The sequence below is a fragment of the Brienomyrus brachyistius genome, chromosome 15 (assembly GCF_023856365.1).
Source record: "Brienomyrus brachyistius isolate T26 chromosome 15, BBRACH_0.4, whole genome shotgun sequence".
Taxonomy (NCBI): Eukaryota; Metazoa; Chordata; class Actinopteri; order Osteoglossiformes; family Mormyridae; genus Brienomyrus; species Brienomyrus brachyistius.
Genome location: NC_064547.1, coordinates 1,297,611 through 1,315,463, shown reverse-complemented (window position 1 = coordinate 1,315,463; position 17,853 = coordinate 1,297,611). Strand labels below are relative to the sequence as shown.

The window sequence follows — 17,853 nt, the reverse complement described above, 5'->3', positions numbered from 1 at the left end:
TGCTGTTGTTAATGTACTTTTTGTTTGTTAGTACAGAGACTGTGCGTGTCACAGATGGATAAAGCCTGTGCATCTGGAGAGTTTGTGAAGCACCCTTTGCAGTGACCCGGGTCATGTGACCTGGGTAATGGTCTGTGTCACCAATGTGGCGATCTTCTGGTGACTGAATGGAGCTAGTGCAGACTTTTTGAACAGAATAAGAGTGGAACTTGCATCGCATGGTTTACATTGCAGTTGGAGTGCACTGGGGGGGGGGGGCGACTCATCGCTCATCCACGGAGGGGACTAAAAGTGTTTGTCCACGTGAAGAATATATGCCTTCAGGTAAGACGTGAGGATCATGTATTATATGCAAAGGCTTGCAGATATAGATGTTTTTCATTTCTGTCCCAGTGCATGTTCCCCAACCTGACCTGAACTTAACACATTATTTCTTTGATTGTGTGTTATGCAGTGTTTTGTTACTTAAATGGGAGAATAGTATGCGGTCAGCTGTGCCTTGGGTGCTGCATGTTAGCTGACCCTGCGCCCCCGGGCCCCAAGCTACAGAGAGCAGGATGGGGTTTGGAAAGAGAAGCATTTTCAGTGCGTCTGTACCTGTAGCTGTGCAAATAGCAAATTAAGCATGTTTGTTGCATGTTTGCATGTGTGTTATTTTGTTTTGAAGATCGTACTTGTTGTCTAGACAAGACCAGTCTTGCTAACTTGCCCCCCAAGAATGAACTTGGGACGTAATAAATCATGGGATTGGTCCCGTCTGGCAAGGATGCAGCTGCAGTATTCTTTATACTTGGGGTGGGGCAAAAATGACATCCAGGGATTTTTACTGTCACCTGTACTTTTGTTAAGTATTGGAAGTGGCCTTTAGCAGTAGAAGATGACGTAACACGGGTACCCAAGAACACAATTACGGTCAGGTAAGCATATTGGGAAAGACCCCACGACTTAATTTTCTTGTGATCTCGAGATAAGAGATTTTCTCAGTATCACAAGATATTTTTCTTGTGATCTTGATATAATTTCTGCTATCTTCAGATAATGATGTTTGTTTTTCTGATGTGGTGACGTAAATGACCGCTGTGATTGCATGCTTCACCATCTGCATACAGGATGATGCTGTTGATTAAGCTCCCTATTTCGGCATATCAACAAAAGTTAAGAATCATTCTTGCTAAGAATTATTGCTTCTGTCCATTACTTCCATTTCTTTTTAGCGAGTAGTGATGATTACCTAGCAGTCTGTAATTACTTTACGGATCAAAATTTTGAATCCTGTACCAGCTCAACATTATCTCGTTGTAACGTTCCCTTTGATTGGAAAATAAATTCAAAGCTGTAATTTTTGTCAAGTGACAAACTCTAATTGTTTAGCACTGACATACATACTGCTGTTTCTGCCTGTGACAGCCCATGATCACAGTGAAATGTAATGTGCTGGTCTGTGTCTGTGGTGATGCTACTAAATCTGTCGTGAGACCAAGGGGAAAATAAGTCGTGATCTCCAGATATTTTTTTCTTGATCTTGAGATCACAAACTTTTAACTAACTTTTGTTATTGTGACAACTTCGTTATCTGAAGACCGCAGGAAAAATGTGATCTCGCGATAATGGGAAGGAAAAAATAATGATGATGCTTGTCCTCCCTGGATTACTGTAAAAAATAATAAAAAACGAAATGCCTTTTTTGGTAACGGTGACTGATACCTGCGCACGCTGTCTATCGGCCATTTTTAAAGATCGCCATCCGCCAGTGGCTTATATGTGCATGTGGTGAAGGCTGCTAATCGCCAAGGCGTGCGATTAAAAGCAATTATGCAGAGATCTATAAATTCTATTGCATGTAACCCACAATAAACCATCAGTTTGTATGTGGAGATGTACATGCTTTGTTACCTTTATCTTCATATCTCAGTAACTCTTGCCCTGGATTTGATTAAAAACTTTTATTACACAAATATATGGTAAACGACAATGAAGTTGTATAGTTTGAGTCTAACAATTAGAAGAAATAAATGTTGCAGTAATGAGTTTATGATAATGATTCGTATACTCCACTTTTATTTAATTCTACATTTGAGGATTCAAAGTGTTATTAATCAGAGATATCTGAATGTTTTAAAGTGTTTTTAAATTATTTTTTATCGATTCAGACAATTGAAACCAAAGCTACAGAAAAAGCTAATTTACACTGGATTTTCTTCGAGATTTTATACTGCGCGTGATATTTCGGGATAAACTAATTGCTTTACGAAAGTAAACTATAGTTATTTTTACTGTATTTTGTGCACAAATATATGCAAATGACATGTACAGCAACGTTTCCAGGAATGTACTGTAATCTGATTTAAGTTTAAGGATTGAATGTATTATTATGGAAAATGGGCAGTACCTGTCACAACCAGCAGAGGGAAGTAGATAACAACCAATTTGGAGATTTTAGTTGTCATCCATCCACCCATCCATCCATCTTACTAATCTGTCCTGTGGAGGGGTTAGAGGCGTTAACCTAATGAGGTCTTCAGAATTGCGTTTAATATATAATTGTGATGTGCTGACAGTTTTAAAACTCCAAGACGTCCATGTCTAATGTTAACTAAATTGTGCTAAGTCACCTATATCTGTCTTTCTGTGCCTTGCCTGCACTTGGGCAGTGACATTTTTTCTAATGCCTGCCTGATCTCATTTCACCTTTGTGAAAACGCTGTGAGCTCCTCTTACACCCACATTTATAGTTTCTACCAAAATACTATTAATTTTAGGCTTCAAAGAAAATGATACCAGGAGAAATGGTGAAGCCTCACTCCAGTGGAGTGGGTTAGGTGCCCTGCAGGCCAGCAGAGGGTCTCTTATTGTGATGCTACAGGAAGCTGCAGAAAGCCACAGCCTGCAGTTAAAGGAAAGGGAAACCACAGCTTTTTCTCTCTAACTTTTTTCTTATCTAGCAAGATGAAATACATGTACATATTTAATGGGTTAACTATGATCAGTAACCCTTAGCTGGTAAACATTGTAGTATAAACTGGATTCTTTTTATTCTGTGAGTGTTTAAACAAAAAAAGAATCCAATATAACTACCAAACCAATTACTACATTTACAATGTAAATATTGTAAATACAAAACTAAACTACCACTAAAATCTCATGGTTCACCTCCTGACTTGCATTCATTTATGTCTGCTCATTTCCCTGCTTTGTATAAAATGATGATGGATTCCAAGCAGCTCTAGGCGTGGTAACCCTAGACATGGCAGCCCCACCCTCGTGTCCCGTGCGTCTGGCAACAGGCCCCACACTCATCCTTTTGTTTCCTGCATGCCTCCTCTTGTGCTGAAGTTAAACCAGCTGTGTTCTCATTCCTCTCCATTGTTTTCGTTAAACAGTCCGGAGCTGCTCTGATAAAGCATTATACATTGATCTTTAAAAACAATTAAATGAATCTTATTTACTGAATAACCTATGCATTGTTTGATTGTTTATTCGTCATGATTATGCCCCATATTAATATATTACTCTGTTGAGATGTACAGTCTTTTTAAATATGGCAGCCCTTCCTTTTCCTGCAGAGGCCTCCTAACCCTCTATGAAGCACATGCTGACATATGAGTATATAGACTTTTATTAGATGGACTTAACCGGGTATTGGTTAAAACTGTAATGGTGTTATGCTGTTCTGCTACTGTATCTGCTCATTTCTCAGTACTGTAGCTAACTGCTTACAGGTAAGTGTTACAGGCAGGTGATCATGCAAATGTGTGGTGTTGGATAAAGACCTGTCTAAAGACCTGTCTTTTGCTTGTTTACTGGCACTACAAGAAGTTCGCCCGTAATCTGGGCTTTTTTACACATATATGGCAGTAATGTAGTCACCAGCTGTCATGCATCACTTTGCATGAAATTTCAGGACATTTTCTACTGCATACATCTGTTATTCATTTTACAACATCTGAATTCAGAACCTAGTATGCAGTTTAAAGAGAATCAGTCCCATCTCACTTTTCCATATGAAATGTATCAACAGAATTACCATTAGCTGTGCAAATTGTATTACAGTTTACAGTTTACATGGAAAATAATTCAAGGAACATATGTAGAATATCAGGTATAGTTACTGAGTGTCAAATTTGTAATATTTTATAAAATCACATATTATTAGAGCTCTGTGCCTCTGTCATCTTTTCCACGCCTGTCCACATACTGTATCTTATCTATTTATGGTGGCGACAAGGTCAATTTCAGCCTTGATTACAGCTCTGATTCTCTTCTATCACACGACTACCGTGCAACAAAAAGGCTTTTTGCAGCATGCAAACCCAAACAAGTAAAATGTGAGATACAGCTGAAGCTACCTGGCAGGCTGATAAAGACCAGAGGCAGCGTTCGTCGCAGGATTCTGTCACGCTTCTCCGCGACCCCAACACACTTCTTCTAATATCACACAACACGTCCCATGAAAATCTGCCTTGCCGCTGAATTCCAAACCACAGTAAACCACAGCTTCTTCTCAGTCTATACAATACTGCCATGCATTTAAGATCACCTTGGGGACCCTGTGTCGCAGGGGTGGACTTGCAGGTGGGGCGGGGCAGCTACCCTGGGGTCCGGACTCCTCAAAGGCTAGCCCTAGGTCTGAATTTGGAAGGGCGGGGGCACGGTAAATTTTTTCTCCAGGGCCCAGGGTTCAATCGTTCCACCACTGCTGTGTAGTATCTTGTCTGGGTGCTGGGCCTTAAGGGCCCTTGACAACTACAAATGTTCCATATAGGTGAAAAAATCTTGAGGATTAAAATGCTGATGTCAGGCATTTTTTGCTGTGACATGTTACATGTTTTATGTTATGATGTGTTTGCTACTTTTGTATCTTTCATTTTCAAATATGCAGTCTCATTATGGTGGGAGGCATAAATCAATCACAAATTTGGAAAGGGGGGGGCGTAGGCTGGCAGTAGGTGTGAATTTGGAAAGGGGGAGTGGGGGCGTAGGCTGGCCCTAGGTGTGAAGTTGAAAAGGGGGGGCACGGCCCATTTTTTCTCCAGGGCCCAGGTTACAGTCGTTCCACCACTGCTGTGTAGTATCTTGTTTGGGTGCTGCCTATGGAAACGGAATTAAACTTGTGTAACAGGCTGTCAAAACCATTTTCATGACTGTGGGCGTCTCTGCTTAGCAGATCAGATTTATCAGATTGAATTAGATACATTAATTATAGAATTATCAGTGAATGATTCGCAATTTGCTTACACTCATCTCATCTACACAGCAAGTATCCAGTAGTACTGAACAGCCACACGGTCTTTTGTGTCACTGAAAGGGACTTAAAAGGGTACAAACATATTTCGTCTAGTTTCTCTACCAACATGTCTGCCCCCTTTTTAATACACACTCTTTAAATGGAAGGTGATTATGGTCGTTGATGTGCTTGTGCTGCCTTTTGTCTGAATTCAAGTACAAACATGGCGAAAGGAAAAGAAAACGAGATGAGGTGCGGAAACTGTTGTGGTTTGCATTTAAGACAGGAAACCATTTTGTTTTCTACCAACCCTTCCAGAAGCATGCTGTGAGGAGGCACGCGTGCTGAAGGACTGCCAAGATACCCACCCTACCTGCATAGGCAAACCGGCTACGGCGGGGAGTAGCAAAACCTGAGGTACTAGCTTTTATGGCTGAATACATATTACGCTCTTTTCATGTTGCATGTCGTTATGCGTTATTCTTCACTCCAGTTTTAAGATGGTGGGCAGTTTCATACAAAAGATTAGAACTGGAAAAGACAGTATTGATTACGACTGTAATTCAGCTCATTCTTTATTAAATTCAATTTAATGTTGCGGATTCTTCTAGATGTATCATTAAATGCAATTTTGTATCAATATACATAATATATTGTACACGTATTAGATAAACCCAAATGGATCTATCTTTATTCAGTAAACGGTGTCATTAATAAAATTAAAGCGGGATGTTAATTTGCATTTATGTTTACTTATTATTAGTGTTTTGCATTCTAATTTAATATTTTTGTTATTTCTGTTTTGATGTTTGCCGTACTTAGCTAATTTCCCAGGCTGTATGGATAAAACACAAAGTTAATTCATGAGTTAGAAAAATGTTTAATACTTTAATACTTTCCTATACAAAATTTACTGGAAAGAGATTTTATATGAAATCAAAAGCAAAAATACCATGCATCCCTTTTTCGGTTGGGGATTTCCATATTTAAAAATAGCAATATTGTCTATTTAATGAACTTTGGTATGTGTATAATGACACGCCACATTGTGCCAATTTATATAGTGCGAAAATAATTAAGTTGGAGCTTTGTCTAACAGTGTATGTAAGTGAAAAACCATTTTAATGTCATGTTAACTATGCTGGGTAAGTACCTTGGGGTCAGACATGAGGAAGCTACACCACAGTAGTGGGATGGTACTGCTTGTGTATTTTGTGTGACGGGAAGTCACATCACAGGGCTGAAATGATCATATACGGCCTACAAACGTAAACATCCCCAGAGTGCGAGAAGGACGTGCCCTTTACAACAAAGAGACTCTTCAAATAGATAGAATGACAGCAGCTTTTTTTTTTTTTACATTAGTAAAAAATCGCAATCCTGAAATGTCACTAGCTGCATAAAATGCACAGCCCAAAGTCCCCTCATAGTCCTGAAATAATTGTTTCACCATTGATACAATCATGAATAACTGGACTGTATTCTGTGTGCATGAACGTCCCCATAGTGCTAGAATGACAGTTTACGTGTACAACTAGAAAGAAGATAACACTCAAATGACACTCACTGTATACTGTGCACAGCCATAATCGTAATCAGAGTACTGAACTGACACCAGTTGTACATTGTGGGTGTTCATAATTATCATCATAGCACTGTAATGAGACTGGTTGTATACTGTGTACAACCATAATCATCAATATAGTGCTGGACTCACACTGATTATATACAGTGTCCACAGACTACTAATACTGGGGGAAGAAATATGTTTTGTTATACAACATGACTTGTATATCTATATGGTGCAGATGGCAAATTTGCCACAGTAACACCTTCTTCCAAAACTCAATTCAGTTCGATTCAGTTTATTTTTATATAGCACCTCTCACGACAGGGTCACCCCAAAGTGCTTTACATGGGTGTGTTTTGGTACATTACATCATTAAAACGGAATAATACATAACCAGGGAAAGGCGAAGACAAAGAAATAAAAGCCAGATGACAACAGAGAAGAGGAACCAAAAACCCCCAAGTAAGGAGAAAAAAAACCTCTGGCTGCCCGAGGGCAGCTGGCTGCCCACCCCCACCTGAGCACGCTAACGTTATTGAGAGAGAGAGGATTCGGATTGCTAGAAGCAGTGGGAGGGAGACCGTCCTGTTTACAGACTGTTATCAGGTCAAGCCAAAGGCCACCAATGAGTCGATTCTCCAGGCCGGCCAGAGCAGGTTGGCACACTGATGGCTGCAGCCACAATGTTGCAGCTTTTATAGTTTCTATATGATTAGTTAGACAAAAGAGACAGCTCATTAACATCGTTGTACTTTAAAATCAGCTTTAAAAAGTGCAGTCCGCCAGTAGTTTCTGCTGCATTATGTGCTATTGGTTGTTGACCACTTGATTGATGCATGGCTAGATAATACAACATATGATGTAAAACCCTTAACACACTGAAAGCAAACAGTGATATCTGAGACATTTTATTTGGTCAGAATAGCATAACAGAGGACATGCAGATGGCTTATTGGAATCTCACTACAAGATATATTTAAAAATGTTATTGATATCCAAGGCTGTAATGGTGCAGATACAAAGTACTTTTCGACATCATGTCTGTCAGATTTTTAAATAAGTACTAAAATAAATAAATAACTCCCCAGCCACAGGCATGGACCCAGAAGGTTCTCTCTAATGCAGCCCTGCTTCAGATCTGCAAGGCCACGTTTTTTACTTAATTTATTGTGATACAGTTCATTATTTTTGAATCTTTAATCAGCGTACTGACCAAAAACAGCCTCAAGCTCCATTCCTAGCACACGTTAAGGAATAGGACTAGATACTGATAGCTATTTATTTTGCTTACACAACCTTAATCTTACTTTTATTGTACAACCCCAAATCAGAAAAAGTTGGGACAGGGTGGAAAATGTGAATAAAAAAATAAAGCAGTAATTTACAAATGTCCCTTAACTTTTATTTTATTGCAGACAGTATGAACACAAGATAATTCATGTTTTTTTTTGGTCAACATCATTTGATTTGTAAATAAACATCCATTCTTGCCCTTCAGGCTTGTAACACATTCCAAAAAAAGTTGGGACAGTACAGCATTTACCACTGTACAGTTCCCCTGTCTTTTAACAACACTTAAAGATTGAAGAAATCAAGTGACTAACTGTTGCAGGTGTTAGTTTGTCCCATTCTTCCTGCAAACAACGTTTTAGGCGCGCAACATTACGATGTCTTCGTTGACGCATTTTTCGTTTCAAAATGCGCCAAACATTCTCTATAGGAGACAAATCAGGGCGGCAGGCAGGCCAGTCAAGCATCCACACCCTCTTCTTACGCAGCCTTGCCTTTGTTATGCGCGCAGTTTGTGGTTTGGCATTGTCTTGCTGAAATAAGCATGGGCGTCCCTGGAAAAGACGTCGTCTCCAAAACTGAGATATACTTCTCAGCATAGATGGTGCCATCGCAGAAGTGCAAGTTACCTTTGCCGAAGGCACTGACACAACCCCATACCCTGACAGACCCTGGCTTTTGGACTTGTATCTGGTAACAGTCTGGATGGTCCTTTTCCTCTTTGGTCCGCAGCATACGGCATACATTTCTTCCAAAAAAGATGTGAAAAACCGATTTGTCTGACCACAATACACGATTCCGCTGCACAATGGACCATCCCAGATGCCTCCGAACCCAAAGAAGTCGACGGCGCTTCTGGACACCATTTATGTAGGGCTTCCATTTGGCACAGTACAGTTTTAACTGGCATTTCCTAATGTAACTATGTGCTGCAGTGCTTGAGAGTGATTTCCTGAAGTAGCCCAGAGCCCACGCAGTTATATAATTTATTGATGAATGATGGTTTTTAATGCAGTGCCGTCTGAGGGCTCGGAGATCACGGCCATTCAGTTTAGGCTTGCGCCCTTGGCCTTTGCACACAGTGATTTCTCCAGATTCCCTGATTCTTTTCACTATGTTATGCACTGTAGAGGGAGGAATGCCCAAATCCCTTCCTATCTTTCTTTGAGAAACATTTTTGTTCATCATTTCAAAGATTTTTGCCCGCACCTGGTGGCAAACTGGCGATCCTCTGCCCATCTTTGCTCCTGAAGGAGTAGGCCTTTCCTCGATGCTGCTATTGTACCGAATCATGATTGCAATCACCTGTTAACATCACCAGTTTCAAATCACATCATTATTTAGTTATTATGCCTCATTACTACCCCTGAATTGCCCCCGTCCCAACTTTTTTTGGAATGTGTTGCAAGCCTGAATGGCAAGAATGGATGTTTATTTACAAATCAAATGATGTTGACCAAAAAAAACATGAATTATCTTGTGTTCATACTGTCTGCAATGAAATAAAAGTTAAGGGACATTTGTGAATTACTGCTTTATTTTTTTTATTCACATTTTCCACCCTGTCCCAACTTTTTCTGATTTGGGGGTGTAATTTAAAAGGCCTGAGACATGATTTGGACGTATGAAGGTGCACATGATAAAGAAAAGATAAAGAGATAAAGATGCTTTATCAATGATATTTCGTTTGGAGCATCAGCAGATACACAAAATTTACAATAACATCCAAAGAATAAAATATGTACACACACACACATATATACACACGTTCACAGTGAATAAGGTGCTGGTAAATTCTTGCAATATAATCATACTCATGAATGGTTATGATATTGCATAAAGTGTAGTGCATGAGCATTTTCGCAGAGGTAGAATTAGAGTTATACAGCAGGTTTAAGTACACAAATATTCAGAATGTTAGAGTGCTTTGAATTTAGAAGTGTGATAGCTGTAGGGTAAAAGCTGTTCCTCAGCCGGGTTGTACTTGCGTACAGGGTTCTGTACTGTCTACCGGATGGCAGGGGTGTGAAGAGTGTGTGTCCAGGGTGGGTTGGGTCCTTGATTATTTTCTCAGCTCTGCGGCTGCACCGAGTGCGATGGATTTCTTCCAGTGATGGAAGCTAGGTGCCAGTGATCCGCTGGGCTGTCTTAATGATGCACTGCAGGGTCTTCCTGTTCTCCAAGGTGCAGCCAGAGTACCACGCAGTGATGCAGTATGTGATCACTGACTCTATGGTGCCCCTGTAGAAGTTCACCAGGAGCTGCTGCAGAAGACGTGCTTTCTTCAGGCTCCGCAGGAAGTGGAGCCTCTGACGTCCCTTTTTTGTATATGAGAATATTCTAACAGTGCCCCCCCCCCTTCTGTAACGCTACAGGAATCAACTTCAGCAATGTTCTACAACCATAACGTTTTTTTCCCTTCATCAGTTGTTATTTAGGGGGCGTCACAGTGACAACTCTCACATGGAAGTAAGTGAAGAAGAAACTGCTCCGCTGGTGAACCGGGAGAGGATGAACAGCCATAGGTCAAGTTCTGGACTTGGGCTGCAAGTCCATCTGTACTTCAGCCCAACTCAAAAGGGTGAAATGACCTTTTGCGTAGCCTCAGGACAGATATCTGCGGAGGATATCTGCACTGTCGCTGCTAAGGAGTGCGGTAAGCTTGGCAATGGCTGGAAATTTAATAAAATTAACTGATCCATTTAGAACTAATAAAGTATAAGCCACTACAGAAAACATCAGCAAAAGCTCAGCAAAACTATGAATGTGTAAATTTGTCAGCATAATTCATAAGTTTTCACTTCAATCTTTTCCTGTGAAAAAAATAATGATTTACAAACTAATCAAAGACACAAGCAAACATGTTTCTTTAAAAAAAAAAAAAAAAATCCTACTTTGAAACTTTGAGAATGTATTTAACAATATTTCAGAATTAATTGAATGAAGTATACATGGTATGTCTGAAATATAATGATAGTATAAGAGGTAAAACGAAATGTAAGTGTGAAATACAGACATCCCGCCTCTTCTGGGAGTCTCCCGCAAACTGACAGCAGGTTCCTGAAACCTGCAAATGACGCACAATGTTCTGTAAATCTGTCAAGAGCTTTTACTGCTGGACTCAGTATCCCTGGAATGTCTGTATGATGCCTGTCTTTCATGAATTTCCTGCCTTTTCTCTTTGTTCCACAGGGATCTTGCCTGTGTACCACAATTTGTTCGCCCTGGCTTCTGAAGATCTCTCATACTGGTTCCCACCTTGCCATGTTTTTAATTTGGATGAATACTTAAACCTCACCGTTCACTACCGAGTCAGGTCAGGCTTTCCCTTCGAAAGCACAGGATTGTCTAGAATTGCTGTTCATCAGGATCTCAAGTGGCTCTGTCATGTTGTATTTTCCATCCATCCATCCATCCATCCATTCATCCATTTTCTAAACCGCTTATCCTACTGGGTCGCGGTGGGGTCCGGAGCCTATCATGTTGTGATTTATGTTATATAAATAAACAAGCACACTATATATATACACAATACTGTGCAAAAGTCTTAGGCCAACAAAAAAACATTTCAGTTACTTATCTGGGCAGTAAGGGTGTGTGTGTGTGTGTGTGTGTATATATATATATATACACATACACATAATGGAATTTGTAAAAATAAATACATTGTAAGCTTAGTAAGGGATCACAAAAAGTTTGCTCAGAACAATTGGAGCACAAGCAAGGTCCACGATACGCAGAGAACTGTGATGCGTCAGGGGAAAATCTGCGATGTAGCGGGGGATCACTGCATATGTTTGTTAAGTATATTTAGGCATTTTTATAATTCAGGTGTCTTGCAATATTTCTTTGTTCAGCAAATAAAAAAAAATGTGGAGTTATAGTGGTCATAGTAATCTGTGGTAAACAGGAAACTGAAAGTGAGCTGTAATGATTTTTGACAGACTTACTAAATGCTGCATTGTTCACGGTCATAACTCTACATCTGCAATTTCACAGGTTCTTTTTCTCAAACTGGTTTGGACAGGGAAGTAGGAAAACATATCGCTATGGCCTGCCAAGAAGCCGCATCAGCGCCGTGCTGGACTACAGCGTCATCGGTTATCTGTTTGCACAGGTACTGTACGCAAAAATGTTATCATGTCGCATCTCAGAAACCATTTCAATTGTAGTGTCATAAATGGATGAAAGATCTTTGCAATTTTATTTGTTTTATGGTGACTTTATAAATGACTGATTATACTTGCTTAAAACTTTCAGCCCCTGGACTCTTGGTGACCCACATGGTTATTGAAAACTGCTCTCCTTTATAACTGATAGGCTAACACACACAGTAGGAGAGAACTGCATGACATAATCTGCATGACATCATCTCCGCAACTTGCTGTCCTTCTACCAGCAAACCTAATAGCATAAAAATGTGCACAGCTTGGCTTTTCCCAGACTAATAATAACTCTGCCGTCTCTCTTCCATATTGTGATTTGCGGTTAATTCTACGGTCACCTTCTGTGATTGATTTGAGTTGTAACCTCTTCTGCTCATCTTTTCTTTAACTGAATGACGTCATCTGAATAAGAATTCTAAGACAAACTAAATATACATTTCCCTGATTTTTCATGTAATTTAAGCTGGAAGTTCACTAACATACTGCTTGACTTGTGATTGCAGTCACGCAGTGACTTTGTGAATGGGAAGGGGGACGTGTCCCCCCCACTCAGTGTTAGGGAGGAGTGCCTGGGTTTGGCCGTGCTGGACCTATGGCGCCTGGCCGAGGAGCAGAACCAGAGATGCCTAAAGGACATCTGCAAGACGATCAGGTAAGGGAGCAGAGAGCAGGGGGACTGAGTAAGGGCGTCGGGTACGGGGGGGAGAAGGGAGCAGGGGGACTGAGTAAGGGCGTCAGGTACGAGTAAGGTTTGGGAAGTGTACATATTTATCAGAATTTGCTTTAGCTGTGAACTGTCACTCTACTAAAACCCTGGGTTCCTTTACTGTAAATCAGAGCTAGATAAGATTTTAACAAATCTGAGCTATTAGTTAAGTTCTCCCCAAAAGTTAAAAAATTACTGAATCTTTGACTTTCTATATGTCTGTCCATTTATCCATCCATCTGCCAATCTACCTCTTTTTCAGTTATAAGTCATGTCTGCCTGAAAGCCATCGGCAGAACATCCAGCAGCTGAGCCGCCTCGCTCGCTTCCGGATACGCAAAACCCTGAAGCACTTCCTCAACAAGCTGGGCCGCTGTCCAGCGGGAGGCCACAGCCTTAAGCTGAAGTACCTGATGGAGCTGGCAGCGGTGGAGCCCAGGCACGGCACCGAGTGCTTCCAGGTCCGCACCCCAGGCTGCAGCTCGCTGACCGCAGAGCCCAGTTCCAAGTCTCTGCTAGTCTCTGGGGAGACGGGCATCCAGAGCCGAACCCCAGACACGGTAAGGACAGCCCCCCCGATATGCCAAACAAGGAACTGAACTAGAGCAAGCATCCTGATCTGCTGTCATGGTGACAGATATCCTGTTGAATATTAATCGTAAGTGGAGGCTGCTGAAATATACACAGCAGAATGTTACATCTCAAACAAAAACAATCATTTTCTCCCAAGGCTAAGATCAAGATCCTCTTGACAATTCTTTGCTGCTTCTAGGCTACACTTTTCTGATCCCGTCTGTTGTTAATTACTGTCTCTTGTCCATGTGATACTATTCAATTTGTAACTTTACATTACGCACTCTTTCCTTTTGGCTGTGCATCTGATTACAGGACTGGCAAACCTTCTGTGATTTTCCGGAGATAACTGAGATCAGCATGAAGCAGGCATACCTGGATCAGGTCCCGCTGGAGAGTAGAATTGTTACGGTGACACGGCAGGACGACAGACGCTTGGTTAGTGAAACTTTCGGAATGAAAAAATTGTATTTAAACATAATTGTATTTTGGCTGCCCTTTCAATATTCCTCTAATGGCACTGAATTGTGATTCCTACCATATTTGACGTCACGGAATAAAGTACAAACCTTGTTTCCAGAGAAGTTGGGATTTTTTCTAAAATGCAATAAAAACAAAAATCTGTAATATGTTAATTCACGTAAACCTTTATTAAACTGACCAAATTATGAAGAAAAGATAGTCGTACTGACCAAAGAATTTTTGTATATATTGTATATGTAAAGTTTATCATTTGATAGCTGCAACACACTTGACAAATTTGGGAGTTAAAATAAGATTATATATAAATATCCATATTAAGCATGCTAACTGGTAGCAAGTGACATAATTATTGGGTATAAAAGTAACATCCATCAAAGGCTCAGTCTTTGCAAGCAGGGATGGGTTGTGGCTTAAACCTTTGTGCCAGAATTTGTGAGAGAGAAAATTCAAAAGAAAATTCCACACCGCAAGATTGCAGAGAATTTAGGTCTTGCGACATCTGTAGTGCATAGTGTTGTGAAACAGTTCAGAGAATGCAGTCACCTGAGTGCTTAAAGGGCAAGGTTAGAAACCACTGCTGAATGTCCCTGATCTTTGAGCCCAGAGGCGGAACTACCTGTCATCCTGCTGTGACACATACAGCCACCTGGCAGCAGGAGCTCTTCGGAAAACCACTGTCACTTAACACAGTCCATTACTGCATCCAGAAATTCAATTTGAAACTGTATTATGCAAGGAGGAAGCCATACAGCAAATGAACGCCGGCCAGTTCTCAGGGCCGAGCTCATCTTAGACTGACCGAAAGACTGGAACCGTGTGCAGTGATCATATGAGTCCACATTTCAGCTTATTATTGAAAAAAATGGCCGTCTCATTCTCCGTGCCAAAGATGAAACCAACCATCCAGAATGCTGTCAGAGAAAGGGAAAGACAAAATCCAGCATCTGTGATGGTATGGGGTGACGTCAGTGCCAAAGGCATGGGTGAATTGCATGTGCGTGAAGGTACTATTGACTCTATATTAGGATTTTAGAGTCATGTTGCCATGAAGGCAACGTCTCTTCCTAGGACGTACATGCTTATTTCAGCAGGACAATGCCAGACCACATTCTGCACGGGCTACAACAGCGTGACTTTGTAAACTCGGAGTACATGTGCTTGACTGGCCTGCTGCCAGTTCAGATCTGTCTCCTGTTGAAAGTGTACGGCGCATCATGTGGAGAAGAATCAGACAACAGTGACCATGGACTGCTGAGCAGCTGCAGTCTTACATCATGCAAGAATGGACAAAATTCCCAATTGCAAAATTACTAGAATAAGTATCCTGATTTCCAAAACAATTAAAAAGCGTTATTAAAAAGAAAGCTTATGTAGCACAATGGATAATGTGTCTTTGTCCCAACTTATGGGACAAAGTTGTTACAACTTATGTTGCGGCCATCAATTTATTTATATTTAATTATTTTTTTTATATCTTTACAGAATGCAATCAAAAAATCTTTGTCAGTCATTTAAATAAAGGCTCACATAAATTAACAAATCACAGATTTTTGCTTTTGTTGCATTTCAGAAAATATTCCAGCTTTTCGAAAAATGGGTTTTGTACAATAATTTCACTTAAATATATTTCATTGATTTATTGTTCTATTGCTTGTAAAATCCTGACATTTAGAATGATTTTTGCAAGTAATCAAACTAAATTTTAAGAAAGCACTGGAACCTCACACTGTGATGGTCTGGCCCTGCCTTGCAATGGCATAGATCCATGACACAGATGAAATATGCCACAATCAAACTTTAATTCCATCCTGAACATGATTTGCCTATAATTATGGCTTTATTTAATTTAGAGGATGGGTACGTTCTTGGTGATTCCAATAACAGTACACCATCACTCAAATCACTAATATACTCATTTCTGCTAATCTTTTTATTTTAAATAATGAATAACCATCCATCCAGTATAGGGCTCAATGTAATATGTAAAAGTTTCATGTTTCCACTGTTTTATATTTTTTTCTACACTAACTGAAGATTCCATGTATGTCTTAAGCCACTGAACGTCATTACATCACTTGTGAAATATGCACCATGCCCTGTTTGACATTGTTGTCTTTTTCTTATTTGGCTGTTATGATATTGTTGACAACATACTAACCTTTTATTTCTCATCAGCTGAAATAGTGAAATTGTCTGTAGAATCCTCATGATACATAGACAAAAATAATTGTGTTTTTGGTCACCAGGAGGCGGAGTTTCAGACACTGTCAGAGGCGCGGTCATTTGTTGCTCTGGTTGATGGCTACTTCAGGCTGACCACAGACTCTAGTCACTATTTTTGCCAGGAAGTTGCTCCACCCAGCCTGCTCCATGACATTGAGTGCCACTGTCACGGACCAATCACGTAAGGCCTCTTGTAGCTTAATATTACCTAGCACGTTAAACGCACCTACGCACTTCTGTATTGTGTAAATCAGTTTACTGATGATAGGTTTAATTACAAATTTAGGAGGTCACGGTCTAATTTAAATAGTTTGTTTAATTTGAGCAGCTTAACAGCGTAACCTGTTGTATTCTTGTGAATTTTTGTTGTTCGATCCTCACAAAACTCAATGAGTACAACACAAACATGAGATTCCCTGAATTTTATCTTTTTTAGCTATTTTATAAATTTTTTTTGTGTCATAGAAGGTTCCATTTGATTGAAAAAAAGTATTTTGATAAAAACTCCAAAATTATAAACAAAGTATCTCAAGACATTATCAAAAGAGGATGTGATGGTCACTGTCTTTGGGATCTACAGAGCACCCAAAGGGTGCCTGGCAGGAGGGAAAGACACAGTAATTAATATATTAATGGGAGGAGCCAGAAACGAGTCCTGCTGATACTTTGCCCTAATAACGATAAAGCTGAAGGACAGAGACGTCCAATGAATTGTGCTTTAAGCAACAGACCATGGGGACAAGTTACATGGTGTGCATGTCGCTCATAGTTTACTGCTCAAAACACACTTTACTGGTTGTCTGTTATTTAGGTTTATAGACTAATTATTACTGCATCATTGTGCCCATTGTAGTTTGAATAGACACAGTGCCGTTAGTAACGGATAATGCGTAGAGCCTCTGTAGCCTAAACTTCATCATAGGTGCCTGTTTAAATTTCACTGATACTTTTTGTAATGCTATTTATTCCCTCATTGCCAGTTTTAGCATAAATAAATCTCAGAGCGACGTTTTTTAAAATGTAAAACTAACATATCCTGTAGATCCATTGTAAAATAAAAGAATTTTAGAATTTTTCATGCTTAGCATTTTTGAAAAACGGGCCCTTTGCATTTTATTTGCTACTTTTGCCCTACAAGGTCCGAATTTGCCATGCACAAGCTGAAGAAATCTGCTCCAAAAAGTGGCATGTTCCTTCTGCGACGGAGTCCTCAAGACTTTGACAAGTACTTCCTCACTGTCTGTGTTCAGGTAGTAAAATACAGTTCATTCAAGAAATTCGTCATTGACAATGAAAATTTAAGATGCATGAACAGTTTTTCAAAGGGAATTTACCCTGGTAACGCAAACATAATAGATGCTGAGATGTTTTAATATATTCCAAGTAGATGTATGGTACATTACAGGCCTCTGAGCTGTTAGTTTCAATTACTGACAATTTAATATTGATTAGGTATCTCTCAGGAAATACATATTGCCTTCTCTGTAGTTTGGTGTTTCACCAGCATGGCCAGGTGACAAGATGTAACACTTCTACTCAGGTTGCTTCCTTATTTAGGATTGATTAATCAAGTTAGCTGCAGAAATTCTAATAATCAAGTTACTAAGACTCACGATTC

At 40.0% G+C, this 17,853-nt stretch overlaps 1 protein-coding gene across 1 annotated transcript in view; it reads left to right on the top strand.

Moving 5' to 3' along the window:
* Positions 1 to 17,853, top strand: part of jak3 (Janus kinase 3 (a protein tyrosine kinase, leukocyte)) — a 33,058-nt gene that overhangs the window by 3,004 nt on the left and 12,201 nt on the right. The window contains exons 2-10 of the mRNA XM_048976183.1: positions 5,543 to 5,641; positions 10,512 to 10,740; positions 11,277 to 11,400; positions 12,084 to 12,201; positions 12,754 to 12,902; positions 13,219 to 13,516; positions 13,845 to 13,967; positions 16,259 to 16,416; positions 17,374 to 17,485. Of these exons, the coding sequence (XP_048832140.1) occupies positions 10,548 to 10,740; positions 11,277 to 11,400; positions 12,084 to 12,201; positions 12,754 to 12,902; positions 13,219 to 13,516; positions 13,845 to 13,967; positions 16,259 to 16,416; positions 17,374 to 17,485 (1,275 nt within the window). The 5' untranslated portion in view covers positions 5,543 to 5,641; positions 10,512 to 10,547. The remainder of the gene's footprint in view (positions 1 to 5,542; positions 5,642 to 10,511; positions 10,741 to 11,276; positions 11,401 to 12,083; positions 12,202 to 12,753; positions 12,903 to 13,218; positions 13,517 to 13,844; positions 13,968 to 16,258; positions 16,417 to 17,373; positions 17,486 to 17,853) is intronic.